We start from the raw sequence: 17,267 nt of genomic DNA on the forward strand, positions 1-17,267 counted from the left end.
CCACACCTAGAATACTGTGAACAATTTTGGTCCTCTTATCTAAGGAAAGATATATTGGCATTGGAGGCAGTCCAGAGAAGGTTCACTAGGTTGATCCCGGGTATGGAGGGATTTTCTTATGAGGAGAGGTTGCGTAGGTTGGGCCTATACTCATTGGAGTTTAGAAGAATGAGTGGCGACCTTATTGAAAAATATCAGATTCTTAGGGGGCTTGACATGGTAGATGCTGAGAGGTTGTTTCCCCTTGTGGGAGAGTCTAGGACCAGAGGCATAATCTCAGAGTAAGAGAGTGCCCATTTAAAACAGAGAACAGGGGGAATTTCTTCTCTCAGAGGGTAATGAATTCGTGGAATTCTTTACCGCAGAGAGCTGTAGAGGCTGGGTCATTAAGTATTTTCAAGGCTGAGATAGACAGATTTTTAATCAGTAAGGGAATCAAGGGTTATGGGGGAAAGGCAGGAAAGTGGAGCTGAGGATCAGCCATGATCTCATTGAATGGCAGAGCAGACTCAATGGGCCGAATGGCCTACTTCTGCTCCCATATCTTATGGTCTTATGGTAAATCAAGGCAAGCTTCAGAGTGAATTGAGAGCTGGTGATGCTCATTGAAACCTCTACTTAGGAGCTAGGTTTTTCCCTAGTAAAGTGGCTTTTGCTTCTGGACAGGGAAAGGATCCAGAAGGGAAGAGCGGAAACTAGTATTTGTGCTGAACTATAGTTTAACAATAAAATAGTTGTGATTCACAGAGTGTCTTCTGTTGCCTGATTCAGTAAATGGATATCCACCTACTAAACAGGGGCCAGGGGTGCGCTATGGAGCCAGGGCCGCCAACCCCTGACGCAGATCAGAGGTGCCCACAGGGATTGCTAGGTGCCAGGGTGGGATAGTTAATAGGCCTGTCTCAACTCTCTGGGACTTGTTGCAGTTGGTTTCCTAAAGATTAAGCCCTGTTGCCCTCAACCCTCACATCTCCTCACCCGTTTCCCATGCCCTTATGCCAATTCATGCCAATATATGCCCTCCACTCATCTCCATGGTCCTTTATAGCCCCTAAGCCAACTTAGTGCCAACTCATGCCCTGACACCCGCCACCCTTTTCCCTCACTCCCTGCATGCCAACTCACCTAGAACCCCCATGGGCAGACTTCAGGAGCCATGCTGAGATGAAATAAAGTAAAGTTCTAAGTATCTATCATAGATTTCAGCATATAAAAAAAATCTCTCATTCATGGAACTCTATTCAGTAGATTTAAATACCCTCAAGTACTAATTCCCTTATAAAAACAAATATTTGTATTCATAACTCTACATCAAGGCCAGCTAATTCTTTAATAACCTCTTTGGGCTGTCAATCAGACTTTGAACTTACAACTGCTCCACTGTGATAATGATAGGTGTGAAAGAGCGTACTGCTCCTTGAAACTAAGTGCTGTCTCAGGGAGATCAGTGAAAGTGTTACAAAGTTAAAAGGTAGAAAAATAAAAAAATTATTACCATGTCCCCCTCATGTGACAATGTCACACAAGATGGGACATGTTAATAAATATCACATAAAATTTATTAAAGTTTTTAAAAACAGACATGAAACCTCATCCCGCCAGTGGATAAGGTTTCATGTATTACCAGGAGCCTGCTGGGGGTTCTGGCCTGCCTGCCAATCTTAAGGTTGGACGGGCGGGTCTTTAATTATTTTAATTACCCTGTCAATGGCCTCAATTGGCCATTGACAGGTTGGCAGGCGGACAGCTGATTTTGCTGTTCCCCCGCTTTCCTAAAGATTTAAATGGACCAGGATGACGTCGGGGGTTCCTCCCGATGTCATCCCATGTCATTTTCCTGTTGGCAAGAGGGCCCTGCCCCCTAATCCCATTTTCCAGCACTAGGCCCATAGCCTTGTATGCCATGGCATTGCAAGTGCACATCCAAATACTTCTTAAATGTTGTGAGGGTTTCTGCCTCTACCATTCTTTCAGGCAGTGAATTCCAGATTCCCACCACCCTCTGAGTGAAAAAATTCTTCCTCACATCCCCTCTAAACCTCCTGCCCCTTACCTTAAATCTATGCCCCCTGGTTATTGATCCCTCCACCAAGGGGAAATGTTCCTTCCTGTCTACCCTATCTATGCCCCTCATAATATTATGTACCTCAATCATGTCCCCCCTCAATCTCCTCTACTTCAGGGAATATAACCTCAGTCTATCCAATCTCTCCTCATAAATAAAACTCTCCAGCCTAGGCAACATCCTGGTAAATCTCCTCTGCACTCTCTCCAGTGCATTCACATCCTTCCTATAATGCGGATTCCAGAACTGCACGCAATACTCTAGCTGTGGCATAACTAGCATTTTATACAGTTCCAGCATAACCTCCCTGCTCCTATGTTCTATGCCTCGGCTAATAAAGGCAAGTATCCCATTTGCCTTCTTAACCACCTTATCTACCTGTCCCGCTACCATAAAGGACTGGTGGGCATGCACACCAAGGTCCGTATGATCCTTGGTGCTTCCCAGAGTCCTACCATTCATCGTGTATTCCTGTGCATTGTTTGTCCTGCCCAAGTGCATCACCTCACACTTATCCGGATTAAATTCCATTTGCCACTGATCAGCCCATGTGACCAGCCCGTCTATATCCTGTAACCTAAGGCTATCCTCACTATTTACCACCCCACCAATTTTCATGTCATCCACGAACTTACTGATCAACCCTCCTACATTCAATTTTAAATCATTTATATATGTCACAAACAGCAAGGGACCCAACACCGATCCCTGTGAAACACCACTGGACACAGGCATTCAGTCACAAAAATACCCCTTGACCATCATCCTCTGCTTCCTGCCACTCAGCCAAAACTGGATCTAATTTGCCAAATTGCCTTGGATCCCATGGGCTCTTACCTTCGTTATCAGTCTCCCATGCGGGACCTTATCAAAAGTCTTGCTGAAGTCCAAGTAGATTGCCCATCTACACACCTGGTCACCTCTTCGAAAAATTGAATCAAATTGGTCAGACGTGACCTCCCCTTAACAAAACCATGCTGACTGTCCTTGATTAATCCCTGCCTCTCCAAGTGTAGATTAATTCTGTCCCTCAGAATTGCTTCCAATAGTTTTCCCACCACTGGCCTGTAGTCATGAGGACTTGAAACGTCAACTCTTTTCTTCTCCGCCGATGCTGCCAGACCTGCTGAGTTTTTCCAGGTAATTCTGTTTTTGTTTTGGATTTCCAGCATCCGCAGTTTTTTTTGTTTTTAACTGGCCTGTAGTTCCCTGGTTCCTTCCTTCCTTCTGGATTAATGGTACCACATTGGCTGTCCTCCAGTCCTCTGGCACCTCTCCTATGGCCAGAGAGGTATTGAAAATTATTGCCAGTGCCCCTGCTATTTCCTCCCTTGTCTCACTCAACAGCCTGGTACACATTTCATCCAGACCTGGAGATTTATCTACTTTTAAGCCTGCCAGACCACGTAGAACCTCCTCCCTTTCTATGCCAATTTCTTTAATTATATCACAGTTGTTCTGCCTGATTTCCATACCCACGTCGTCCCTCTCACTTCTGAACACTGACACAAAGTATTCATTTAGAATCCTACCTACGTTTTCCAGCTCCATGCACAAATTACCACTAAGGTCCTTAATGGGCCCTACTCTTTCCCTGGTTATCCTTCTACTCTTAATATGCTCGTAAAATAACTTTGGATTTTCCTTTATTTTATTTGTCAATGTTTTTTCATGCCCCCTTTTTGCTCTCCTAATTTCCTTTTAAGATTCCCCCCTACACATTCTATACTCCTCTAAGGCTTCCACTGTTTTGAGCCCTCGGTATCTGCCATAAGCCTCCCTTTTTCTCTTTATCCAATCCTGTATATCCCTCGACATTCAGGGTTCACTGGATTTGTTGGTCCCACCCTTTGTCACACCCCTTGTCTTTGAATATGTTGGCCCTGTATCCTCCCTATTTCCTTCTTGAATGATTCCCACTGCTCTGACGCAGATTTACCTAAAAGTAGCTGCTCCCAGTCCACTCTGGCCAAATCATATCTGATCTTATTAAAATCGGCCTTCCCCCAGTTTAGAGCTCTGATTTCTGGCCTATCCTTGTCCTTTTCCATAACAACCTTGAATCTAACGGAGTTATGATCACTATCTGCAAAACACTCCCCCACAGATGCCTCTACCACTTGCCCAGCTTCATCCCCTAAAATTAAGTCCAGGACTGCCCCCTCTCTTGTAGGACCTTCTACATACTGGCTTAAAAGGCTCTCCTTGATGCATGTTAAGAATTCCGCTCCCTCTAAACCTATCACACTATGACTAGCCCAGTTAATGTTGGGAAAGTTGAAATCACCTACTATTACTTCCCTATTATTTTTACACTTCTCTGAAATTTGCCTACAGATCTGCTCTTCTATTTCTCTCTGGCTGTTTGGGGGCCAATGGTCTTTTGTTTTTGAGTTCTATATGGCTTCATTTGAGGAGCCTTCTAAGATGTCATCCCTCCTTATTGCTGTAATTGATTCCTTGATCAATATTGTGATACCCCCCTTCTCTTTTACCTCCTTCCCTGTCTCGCCTGAAGAACCTATATCCTGGAATATTGAGTTGCCAATCCTGCCTCTTCTCAACCATGTCTCTGTGACAGCAATTACATCATACTTCCATGTGTTAATTTGTGCCCTCAATTCATTTGCCTTATTCGTCAGACTCCTTGCATTAAAATAAATACCATCCAACCTTGCTAAACTCCCTTGTGCTTTAACTGGCCTATAATTTCTATGCCTTCCAGACTCTCTTGCTCTCTCTTCTAATTTTGGCTGTGCATCTCCCCCTGCTGAACCTCCTCCCAGGATCCCATTCCCCTGCCAAGTTAGTTTAGACCCTCCCCAACAGCACCAGCAAACCTGCCGGCAACGATGTTGGTCCCATTCCAGTTCAGGTGCAACCTGTCTGCCTTGCACAGGTCCCACCACCCCCAGAAATGGTCCCAATGTCCCAGAAATCTAAAGCCTTCCATTCTGCACCATCTCTCCAGCCACGCATTCATTTGGACTAGCCTCCTATTTCTATACTCACTAGTGCGTGACACCAGGAGCAATCCAGAGATTACTATCTTTGAGGTCCTGTTTTTTAATCTGCTTCCTAGCTCCCTAAATTCTGCTTGCCTTACCTCACTTCTCTTTCTACCTATGTCACTGGTACCAATATGTACCACGATCTCTGTCTGTTTGCCCTCCTCCTTTAGAATGCCCTGCAGCCGTTCAGTGACACTCCTTGTGCTCTGACCGACCAGGGAGGCAACATACCTTGACCCTGGCACCAGGGAGGCAACATACCATCCTGGAGTCATGTCTACAGCCACAGAAACACCTCTCTGTTTCCCTTACTATCGAGTTTCCTACCACTATTGCTCTTCCCCTCTTTTTCCACATCCCCATCCCCAACCCATGCAGCTGAGCCACTCATGGTGCCATGAGCGTGGCTGCACTCCCCAGAGGAACCGTCACTCTCACTGTTTTCCAACACATAGTCAGGTGATTTCCTGACTACCTGTCTGACACTTTTCTACTGACTGATGGTCACCCATTCCCTCTCTGTCTGCACTTCCGTAAGCTATGGGGTGACCACATCTAAAAACGTGCTATCCACGAAACTCTCAGCCTTGTGGATGTACCTCAATGCCTCCAGCTGCCACCCAAGTTCCGAAACTCAGAGTTCAAGTAGCTGCAGCTGGTGGCACTTCCTGCACACATGGTCGGTCAGAGCACAAGGAGTGTCTAGGACTTCCCACATGTTCCAGGTGGTACATAACATGGGACTGAGCTGCCCTGATATGCCTCTAGTTGAAAAAAACCCATTTACTTTAAATAAAATACAGTAAAAAAACATTACATTTGAAACTTAACAGCTGAAAAGTCAAGTCCCTACTTATAATGCAAATTTCAAACCCAACCTATTTATTCGTACATTCAAGTTCACCATAGCCTCTCATTACAAATGCATGCATTGTGCACCTTTACCTTTCATCTATTTTCTCCCAACTTAATTCAACACACACACACACACACACACATACTCTCACTGACAGCCTTCTTTACAGAATACCACCATATTCCCAAAAATATTTTTAAAAAACATCCATCTTCACACTGGCCATTAAAATAACATGACTGCTGACAGTTCTCCACGAGCGTTAATGATTTCTCTAAAAATTTGTAGCTCTCACATTGCAGGATAAAGCCCTTGGTGCAGTGAAAATGGGGTCTGTTTGTACTCAGTATTGAGTTCAAATGGGCCTGCTATGTTCAGGGTCCCCATATGTGGGAGTCATGTGCACCCCTAATACCCCCACCACCGAAAATGGTTTCTGCTGGAAATTGGGGTGGGACTTCTGGAACCAGGGTCCACCCACCATTTTGAATACGCCACGACTCCGCAAAAATCCAGGCTAAAGAGCTAGGCTGCAGAGACAGTGGATGCATTATTTGTGATCTTCCAAAATTCCCTAAATTCAGGAAAGGTCCCAGTGGATTGGAAGGTAACAAATGTTAAAACACTATTCACGAAATGAGTGATAGAGAAATAAGGTCCTACAGGCTTGTTAGCCTGAAATCATGGGGAAACTCTTGAACTACATTATTAAGAAAATAGTAACAGGTACATTGTCATACTGATGGCCACCTTTGTATGCTGCTGCATCAAGCGGTGCGTAGACCCTCAGTATGCAAACACCAAGTGTTGGTGCGTAGACCCTCAGTATGCAAACACCAAGTGTCGGTGCGTAGACCCTCAGTATGCAAACACCAAGTGTCAGTACATGCTGAGGTTCTACCTGTCCCCAATGTTACGAAGGATGGGTCTGGCCACGCTGCCGTGGAACGCTCCAAGTAGTTGGACTGTGCCGTACCACCTGTCCCTCGTGGGAAAATAATGCAGAGAAACACCTTTGACCACAAGTCCATCAGGCAGTGGTCGGCACGTAACGTCTTAAAGGCCCTGAGGGAAAAGGAGAGGGTGGATCCTGTGGGATGGTTCCCTGAGCAGACTGACAAAGTAATTTGGCAGAATGCCTCATCGCCAGAACTTTCCAACAAGCACCAAGATGTAGCTTGGCTGGTGGTGAGAAAAGCCCTCCCTGTAAGATCCTTCCTACGTGCCAGGAGTCTCAGCCCCTCTGCACATTGCCCTCGAGGTGGCTGTGGTGGGGAAGAGACCATTGTTCACCTCCTTGTAGATTGTGTCTTTGCGAAGAAGGTCTGGAGAGAGATGCAGTGGTTTCTGTCGAGGTTCATCCCGAGCAGTTCTGTGACAGAGGACTCTGTGCTCTACTTGCTGTTCCCAGGGACACACACTGAGACAAACATCAACTGCAGCTGGAGGATCATCAACTCGGTGAAAGACGCTCTTTTGTCTGCCCGAAACTTGTTGGTTTTCCAGCGCAAAGAGTTTTACCTGACCGAGTGTTGCAGACTGGCACATTCCAAGGTCCAGGACTACGTGCTGAGGGATACAGTTAAGCTTGGGGCAGCCGCCACAAAGGCGCAATGGGGAAGGGTCGCTTCCTAAGACCTTCCTGCCACAGTGCACCGGGGGGCTGGGAACTGTAAAGAGCCCCTCAGGCTGTACAGCTTAAAATGAATGTCTGCCAATGATTGTAATATTCATTGTTTGTACTGATACACCTTGTGATTCATGTTGTAAAAGTTGAACCTGATTGTATTTTTGTAATGGTGATTTTGAAATGGTTCGAAATGTTTTTGAAGATTTATGAATAAAGTATATTTTTGCAAAAAAAAAGTAACAGGTACATAGAAAATCATAAAATGATTATGCCAAGTCAGCACCGTTTAATGAAGAGAAGTTGTGCTTTACAAATGTAGCTAGCAGAATAGATAAAGGGGAAACAAGTTGATGCAGTATATTTGGATTTTCAAAAGGCACTTAATTACATGCCAAATGAAGGGATGTTAATGAAGGATAAGGGCTCATGGGGGTTGGGGTAATATATTAGCATGGATAGAGGATTGGTTAAACAACAAACAGAAAGTAGGAATAAATAAATCATTTTCAAGTTGGCAGGTTGTAACTAGTGTGGTGCTGCAAGAATCAAATCTGTGGCCTCAGCAATTTACAATCTATATTAATGATTTGGATGAAGGAATGGATTGTAATGTATCCAAGTTTGCTGATGATACAAAGCTAGGTGGAAACATAAGCTGTGAGGAGGACACAACTGATCTCAATTGGATAGTGACAGGTTAAGTGAGTGAGCAAGAAGGTGGCAGATGTAATATTGTGGAGAAATATATAGTTATTCACTTTGGTAGGAAGAATAGAAAAACAGAATATTTCTTAAATGCTGAAAATTTTTTAAATGTAACTTTATAAAAGAAACTTTTAAACATTTAGCCATATAAATACCGTGGCTTCAAAAGCAGTTCAGAGAATTCTGTGGCGGGTAACTCACCTCCTGACTCCCCAAAGCCTGTCCACCAGTTACAAGGCTCAAGTCAGGAATGGGATGGAATGCTCCCCATTTCACTGGATGAATGCAGCTCCCACAACACTCAAGAAACTTCACACTATCCAGGACAGAGCAGCTTGTTTGACTGGCACCCTATTCAGTGCCTTGAAAATTCACTCTGTCCACCACTGACTCACAGTGGCAGCAGTGTGTACCATCTACAAGATGCACTACAGCGAGGCTTCTTCGACAGCAACTTCCAAACCCGCAACCTCTAACACCTCAAACGACAAGGGCAGCAGATGCATGGGGGTACCACCACCTTCAAGTTCCCCTCCAAGCCACACACCATCCTGACTACGAACTATATCATCATTCTTTCACTGTCACTGAGTCAAAATCCTGAAACTCTCTTCTTAACAGCACTGCAGATATATCAACATCACACGGACTGCAGCGGTTCAAGAAGGTGGTTGACCACCACCTTCTCAAGGGCAATTTGGGATGCAATAAATGCTGGCCTAGCCAGCGAAGCCCAAACCTCATGAAAGAATAGAAGAGAATGTTGGTGTTCACAGGAAAGTTAATTTTTTTTAATTCATTGATGGGATGTGGGCTTCACTGGCTGGGCCAATATTAATTGCCATCCCTAGTTGCCCTTGAGAAGGTGGTGGTGAGCTCCCTTCTTGAACCGCTGCAGTGCATGTGATGTGGGTACACCTACAGTGCTGTTAGGAAGGGAGTTCCAGGATTTTGACCCAGTGACAGTAAGGGAATGGCGATATATTCCAAGTCAGGATGGTGTGTGACTTAGAGGGGAACTTCCAGGTGGTGGTGTTCCCATCCATCTGCTGCCCTTGTCCTTCTCGATGGTAATGGTCATGAGCTTGGAAGGTGCTGTCGAAGGAGCCTTGGTCAATTCCTGCAGTGCACCTTGTAGATGGTACACACACTGCTGCTACTGCGCATTGGTGGTGGAGGGAATGAATGTTTGCGGAGGTGGTGCGAATCAAGCTTTGTCCTGTACGGTGTCAAGACTTTTTGAATGTTGTGGGAGCTGCATTCATCCAGGCAAATGGGGAATATTCCATCACCCTCCTGGTTTTTGCCCGCCGACAGTTAAGAGGGTGATTTCAGCCCCCAGTCGGGTAGGCGCACGTCCACCTGATCAATGTAAAATTCAGCGCCTGGAATACTTTGTACAGTTTTGGTCTTTGTAGTTAAGGAAGGCTATACTTGCTGTAGAGGCAATGCAATGAGGGGTTCAGCAGATTAATTCCTGGGGTGATTTCATTGAAACATATAAAATTCTGAGAAGGCTTGATGGTAAAATCCTGACCAAGGAACCTGTAATGAGGGGTCATAGTCACATGATAAGGAGTTGGCTTTTTAGGACATGAGGAAATGAGGAGAAGTATCTTCACTCAGAGGGTTGTGAATGTTTGAAATTCTCTATCAAAGAGGGCTGTAGATGCTGGTTAAGTATATTGAAGGCTAAGATAAAATTCTGGATATTAAGGGAACCATGGGGTCTTGGGATAAAGCAGAGAAGTGGGGTTGAGGTGGAAAATCAGACATGATCTCATTGAGTGGTGGAGCAGGCTTGAAGGGCAGTATGGCGTATGCCTGCTCCTATTTTTGGTTTTATGGAAGCCCTTTCAAGATACCAAGTTGAATAATGGATATCTCAATATTTCAGGGTCATGCCTTGACCTGCATTTCTGCCTGGCAGTCTGTCGTGGAGAGAACTTCCTGCGGGTGTGGAACTTAGCTTCCAAGATCAATGATCAATCATTGAGTATTAGCGTGAATAATATGAAGAACAATGAAGGGATTGAGGAAATTACACCTATGAAGAGCTATCCCAGGTAAAGTTACTGCAACTGCCATTGGATTCATTGATGAACTGATTGTTTTTTAATTTTACAATTAAATGGCTTTTTGTCGTGGAATTGTTTCACTCCACATTGAAGGTGGAAATGTGAAAAGAATGTTTCCTCTCTGAATCCCTCCAAAGAGATTTCCACACTGTGAAAATGCCGAAATGGCTCATATCAAAGTCATAAATAACATCCTATGTGACAGTGACAAAGGTAAACTGTCCCTCCTTGTCCTTCTCAACCTGTCTGCAGTTGACTACACCTTCCTCCTCCAATGCCTTTCCACCATCGTCCAGGTGGGACTGCACTCACCTGGTTCCATTCTTAGCTGGCCTGCCGATGCCACAGAATCACCTACAATGGTTTCTGTTCCCACTCTTGCACTGTTATCCCTGGTGTCCCCCAGAGATCTATTCTTGGCTCCCCTCCTATTTCTTTTCCACAAGCTGCCCCTCAGCAGCATCATCCAAAAACACAGCAGGCTTAATTGTAGTTGTAATGTCCTGCTCCTGATGCCGAGCTGAATTCCAGATGGGGAACCTGGAAGTGGCCATGGTGGGACCCTGAAGGAGATTATCAGCCAATTGAGAGGTTGCCTCTGGGAACCCCATCCACTTTAGGATGATGGATGGGCTCCACAGGTGGGAAAGCCAATGGGAGTGCCCAAGTCTCTGGATGGCTGGCAACGCCAGCTGGGGAAATTCTTGCTTCCAAACCTGTCTCATCCTTATTTTCAGATCCCTCCATAGCCTTGCCTCTCCCTATCTCTGTAATCTCCTCCAGTTCTACAACCCTCTGAGATATCTGCATTCCTCCAATTCTGGCCTCTTGAGCATCCCTAATTACAATTGCTCCAGCATTGTCCACTATCAGCTGCCAAGGCCTTAAACCCCTATGTTCTCTCTCCTCCTTAAGGACACTCTTTAAAATCTAGCTCTTTGACCAAGCTTTTAGTTGTCTGCTCTAATATCTCCCAATGTGGCTCAGTGTTGAATTTTGTTTGATAATGTTCCTGTGAAGTGGGATGTTTTATTAAGTTAAAGGTGTTATATGATTACAAGTTGTTTTGGTCATTGTTGAAACAAAGTGCATGTTGGAAATCTAAATTAAAACAGAAATGCTGGAATCTACAGGTATTTGAGCATTTACATGAATGTTTTAGGGTGTCTTCTGCTTTTGGCCTGGGCACCTCATGGTTTTTTCGGTGGACTGACAGGAAACTACTTAATCCTTGGGATATGGATTGGGAGGGCAGCCCTATAAATGCAAAGTGCCAGCCCCTACCATAGCAATCCTTTCTACTCTCCCTCCTCTTTTAAGATGCTCCTTAAAACATACATCTTTGGACAAGTTTTTGGTCATCTGTCCTTAGGTCTCCTTCTTTGGCTTGGTGTCAATGTTTTGACTGATTGCACTCTGATAAAGCGTCTAGGAATGTTTTACTTTGTTAAAAGCAAATTGTTATTGTTGTCACTCTTGAGTCCTTATAAAATGCCATGTAAAAATATTAATCCGCCTTAATCTTTCTAATGCCTCCTAACCAACTGTGTATTTGCACAATTTTCTCTTTCTATCTTGTGTACACTGCTGTATGCAATAGCTGAGTCAGACAAAATGTTGCTTCTAATTAAACTTGTCTATTAAGCATGGTTTTCCTCATACTCTAGTAAAGTTATCCTCACAAAGTTTTTGCTAATCTGGTAAGGTAACTTTCTGTGTATTTCTTTACAAATTCAGAGAAGCTGTCCAAAACTGTTTTTCTTATTCTTTCATGGGATGTGGGCATCGTAGGAAAGGCCATTTGTTGCCCATCCCTTATTGCTTTTGAGAAGGTGGTGGTGAGCCACCTTCTTGACTCGCTATAGTTCATGTGTTGTAGGTACGCTCACCTGTGCTGTTAGGAAGGGAGGTCCAGGATTTTGATCCAGCAGCAGCGAAGGAACGGTGATATATTTTCAAGTCAGGATGTTGAGTGACTTGGAGGGGAACTTCCAGGTGGAGGTGTTCCCATGCACCTGCTGTCTTTGTCCTTCTAGGTGGCAGAGGTTGCAGGCTTGGAAGTTGCTGTCAAAGAAGCCTTGGTGAGTTAACTCTGTTTCTCTCTCCACAGATTACTACTAGACCTGCTGAGTTTTTCCAGCACTTTCTGTTATTGTTTCAGACTTGCAGCATCCGCAGTATTTTGCTTTTATCTTAAACAAAAACAGAATTACCTGGAAAAACTCAGCAGGTCTGGCAGCATCGGCGGAGAAGAAAAGAGTTGACGTATCTTAGTGTTCAATCCACAGAACTCAAATCCTTCTTGGGAATGATTAGCTACTACTGTCGTCTGCTCCCCAAATTTGTCTCCATTTACTCAAGTAACTCAAGGGTTACTCAAGAAAAACCACAGGTGGATTGGGCAAGCCCCACAACAACAGGCTTTTACAGCAGTAAAGCAGTTTCTACATTCATCGGCCCTGTTGGTACATTTCAAACCAAAGAAACAATTGATTTTAACATGTGATGCCTCCCTTACAGAGTATGGGCAGTACTCTCCCACTGGATGGCAGATGGCTCCAAACGGCCCAATGGCCACATTTCGAGAATACTCAGTGAGGCAAGCGTAGGTACTCACAAATAGAAAAAGAAAGCTTTTCTATTGAATTTGTCATTAAGAAACTCCATCAATACATCCATGGTCACCACTTCAGCATTGTATCCAACCACAAGTCACTACTAGGCTTGTTTGGAGAAGATAAGGCAATACCCCAGTCACTTTGGCATACATCCAAAGGTGGGTGCTGACTCTAGCTGCTTACGAATATATTTTTATCCACTGGCCGGGATGCCAGATTGTCAATGCCAACATGCTGAGCCCTAAAGGACAGCAATGTGAGTGTTCCCAACCCTCAAGAGCTTCTCTTGTTATTAAGCTTTTTGGATTCATCACCAATGAATGACAAGCAGGTCAGAGAATAGACCAACCGTGATCCAGTTTTGTCTCATGTCAGGGAACAAGTCTTGCAGGGATGGCCTAATGAGCCAAAGTCAGATGAAATGTAGCCCTATTTTAACCGGAGATGATAGTTCTTACTCTGGGAGTCATTGTGCCTCCCAAAGGAAGACAACCATTATTGATAGAATTGCATAGCACTCACCCTGGCACTTCCAGAATGAAAATGTTGGTGTGCAGCTACTTACAGTGGCCAGGGATGGACACTGAAATTGAAAACATGGTCAAGAGCTGCATGAAGTGCCAACAGGTGCAGAAATTGCCTCCTTCTGCTCCACTGCATCCCTGGGAATGGCCAGGAAGGCCATGGGTCTGCCTCCATGTTGACTGCGTCGGGCCTTTTTTGGGCACAATGTTCCTCTTACTTATCGACTCCCACTCCACATGGATGGATGTATACGAGGGACAATCACCCACATCTGCCACCATAGACAGACTGCGTCAGAGTTTCACGATACACGGTTTACCAGAGATGATAGTGTCTGACGATGGAACGGCATTCACTAGCAGGGAGTTCCAAATATTTGAAACTCTCAATGGCATAACACATGTCAAGACCTCGCCATACCACCCTGCATCCAATGGATTGGCTGAGAGGGCAGTTCAGACCTTTAAGGCCGGAATGAAAAAACGATAGGGGGACTCTATAGCAACAAAGTTATCACGCTTCCTGTTCAGCTATAGGACTATGCCACATATGACCACCAGAATTGCCCCTGCAGAGTTATTAATGAACAGATGTCTCAGGACATTGTTAAGTCTCATAGGGCCAAATTTAGTAGCGAGGGTAGAGAGAAGTCAGGAAATCTAGAAAAAATGAACATGATTACCACAGTCATGAAAGAAACTTCACTGTAGGAGAAGCTGTTTTCACAAAGAACTTTGGAGATGGGCCCAAATGGCTATCAGGTGAAGTCAGTGCAGTGACGGGACCCCTGTCCTACCTATATCAGTTGAAGGGCAGATAATCAGGAGACATGTAAATCACCTCAGGAAATGGGAAGCAGATCCACAAGAAAAGGTGCACCAAACATTCCCGTTGGTGTCTACGCCACAGGTAGAAGGAACTCCTCTTGCTTTGAAAGTACCTGCAGATCCCATTTAGTCTGATAGGGTCGAAGAGGCAAACTTGCAGGTACCTACTGGGGGGCCTAGTGGACAGATAATTCCTGAGAGGGAGGCCTCAGATAAACCATCCAAAGTTGTAGAAATACGGTCGACATGTTTGAAAAAGCCTCCTGAGAGACTGAATTTGTAAATAGTTAATTTTTATAAATAGTTAATATATTGTAAAATGTACTTTCAAGTAAATGGGGAGGGATGTGGTAATCTGAGGTGTGATAAACCTTTAAGAGACTATGAGCAGATTAACCAGGTGACTGTAAGACCCAATAGCTGTATAGTGTGGGCTACCATGTTAATGTTAGTCTAGGACAGGGTCTGGCTGGAGAAGCACACATCATGTTTGTGCTCTGTTGTCTGTGTAAATAAATAATTTGTGCTTCATCTCATATTGTTCTCTGTGTCTGCAATATATTGTAATCGACTCACCTGCCAACGAATAAACGTGCAACAGATTCACGAGCAAGCGGCCCCATAGTAAGACATAACATCCCACAAGGGTAAAGAACCCCTCCACATCCACCCTGTCAAGACCCCTCAGGATCTTAAAGGTTTCAATCAAGTCGCCTCTTATTCTGCTAAATTCCAGTGGCTACAAGCCTAACCTGACCAACCTTTCTTCATAAGACAGCCCGCCCATTCCTTCTCTGAACTGCTTCTAATCTTTCCTTAATTAAGGAGAGCAGTACAGTACACAATACTCCAGATGTGGTCTCACCAATGCCAAGTATAACTGAAGCATAACCTCCCTACGTTTGTAATCAATTCCCCTCACAATAAATGACAACATTCTATTAGCTTTCTTAATTACCTGCTGTACCTGCAAGCTAATCTTTTGTGATTCATGCACAAGGACACCCAGATCCCTCTGAATCTCAGAGTTCTGCAATCTCTCACCATTTAGATAATAAGCATTTTTATTCTTCCTGCCAAAATGAACGATTTCATATTTTCCCACACTATACTCCATTTGCCAGATCTTTGCCCACTCACTTGTCCTATCTATGTCACTTCGTAGCCTCCTTATGTCCTCTTCACAATTTACTTTCCTAGCTATCTTTGTGTCATCAGCAAATTTAGCAACCTTCGGTCCTTTCATCCAAGTCATTTCTATGAATTGTAAAAAGTTGAGGCCCCAGCTCTGATCCCTGTGGCACACCGCTCATCACATCCTGCCAACCAGAAGAAGACCCATTAATGCCAACTCTCTGCTTCCTATTAGCTAGCCAATCTTCTATCCATGTTAATATGTTACCCCCTACACCATGAGCTTTTATTTTATGCAATAACCTTTGATGTGGCACTTTTACTGTATATAGTACACACTGTTGCCACTATGCATTGGCGTTGGAGAGAATGAATGTTTAAGGTGATGGATGGGGTGTCAATCAAGCAGGCTGCTTTGTCCTGGATAGTGTCAAGCATCAGTTGTTCTCATCCAGGCAAGTGGATAGCATTCCATCATACCCCTGACTGGCGTCTTGTAGACAGTGAACAGGCTTTGGGAAGTCTGGAGGTGAATTACTCACTGCAGGATTCCCAGCTTCTGACCTGCTCTTGTAGGCACAGTATTTATATGACTTGACCAGTTCAGTTTCTAGTAACCCTGAAGATGTTGAAAATGGGGAATTCAGTGATGGTAATGCCGGAAGATGGTTAGATTCTCACTTGTTGGAGATGGTCATTGCCTAGCACTTGTATGGCGTGAGTATCACTTGCCACTTATCAGTCCAAGCCTGCATGTTGTCCAGGTCTTGATGCATTTGGACATGTACTGCTTCAGTATCTGAGGAGTTGCAAATTATTTATTTTTTTTATTCATTCACGGGAAGTGGCCTTCGCTGGCTGGGCCAGCATTTATTGCCCATCCCCAGTTGCCCTTGAACCGCTGCAGTCCATGTGATGCAGGTACACCCACAATGCTGTTAGGAAGGGAGTTCCAGGATTTTGACCCAGGGACAGAGAAGGAATGGCGATACATTTCCAAGTCATGATGGTGAGTGACTTGGAGGGTATACTCCAGGTGGTGGGTAGTCCCATCTATCTGCTGCCTTTGTCCTTCTGGATGGTAGTGGTTGTGGGTTTGGAAGGTGCTGTCGAAGGAGCCTTGGTGAATTCCTGCAGTGCATCTTGTAGACGGTGCACACTGCTGCTACTGTGTGTCGGTGGTGGAGGGAGTGAATGTTTGTGGATGTGCTGCCAATTAAGCGGGCTGCTTTGTCCCGGATGGTGTCAAGCTTCTTCAGTGTTGTGGGAGTTGCACTCATCCAGGCAAGTGAGGAGTATTCCATCACACTCCTGATTTGTGCTTTGTAGATGCAAGACAGGCTTGGGGAGTCAAGAGGTAAGTTACTCATCACAGGATTCCCAGCCTCTGACCTGCTCTTGTAGCCACAGTATTTATATGGCTGGTCCAGTTCAGTTTCTGGTCAATGGTAATACCCAGGATGTTGATAGTGAGGGATTCAGTGATAGTAATGTCATTGAACCTCAATGGGCGATGGTTAGATTCTCTCTTGTTTGAGAAGGTCATTGCCTGACACTTGTGTGGTGCAAATGTTACTTGTCACTTGTCAGCCCAAGCCTGGATATTGTCCAGGTCTTACTGCATTTAGACATGGATGCTTCAGTATCTGGCGAGTCGCGAATGGTGCTGAACATTGTGCAATCATCAGCGAACATTCCCACTTCTGACCTTATGATGGAAAGAAAGTCATTGATGAAGCAGCTGAAGATGGTTAGGCCTAGGACACTACCCTGAGGAACTCCTGTAATAATGTCCTGGAGCTGAGATGACTGACCTCC

The 17,267-nt window shown here is 44.7% G+C and overlaps 1 protein-coding gene across 1 annotated transcript in view; it reads left to right on the top strand.

Moving 5' to 3' along the window:
- Positions 1 to 17,267, top strand: part of LOC121277430 — a 110,256-nt gene that overhangs the window by 41,660 nt on the left and 51,329 nt on the right. Inside the window, exon 8 of the mRNA XM_041186882.1 lies at positions 10,165 to 10,333. Within this exon, the coding sequence (XP_041042816.1) occupies positions 10,165 to 10,333 (169 nt within the window). The remainder of the gene's footprint in view (positions 1 to 10,164; positions 10,334 to 17,267) is intronic.

The sequence above is a fragment of the Carcharodon carcharias genome, chromosome 4 (assembly GCF_017639515.1).
Source record: "Carcharodon carcharias isolate sCarCar2 chromosome 4, sCarCar2.pri, whole genome shotgun sequence".
Lineage (NCBI taxonomy): Eukaryota > Metazoa > Chordata > Chondrichthyes > Lamniformes > Lamnidae > Carcharodon > Carcharodon carcharias.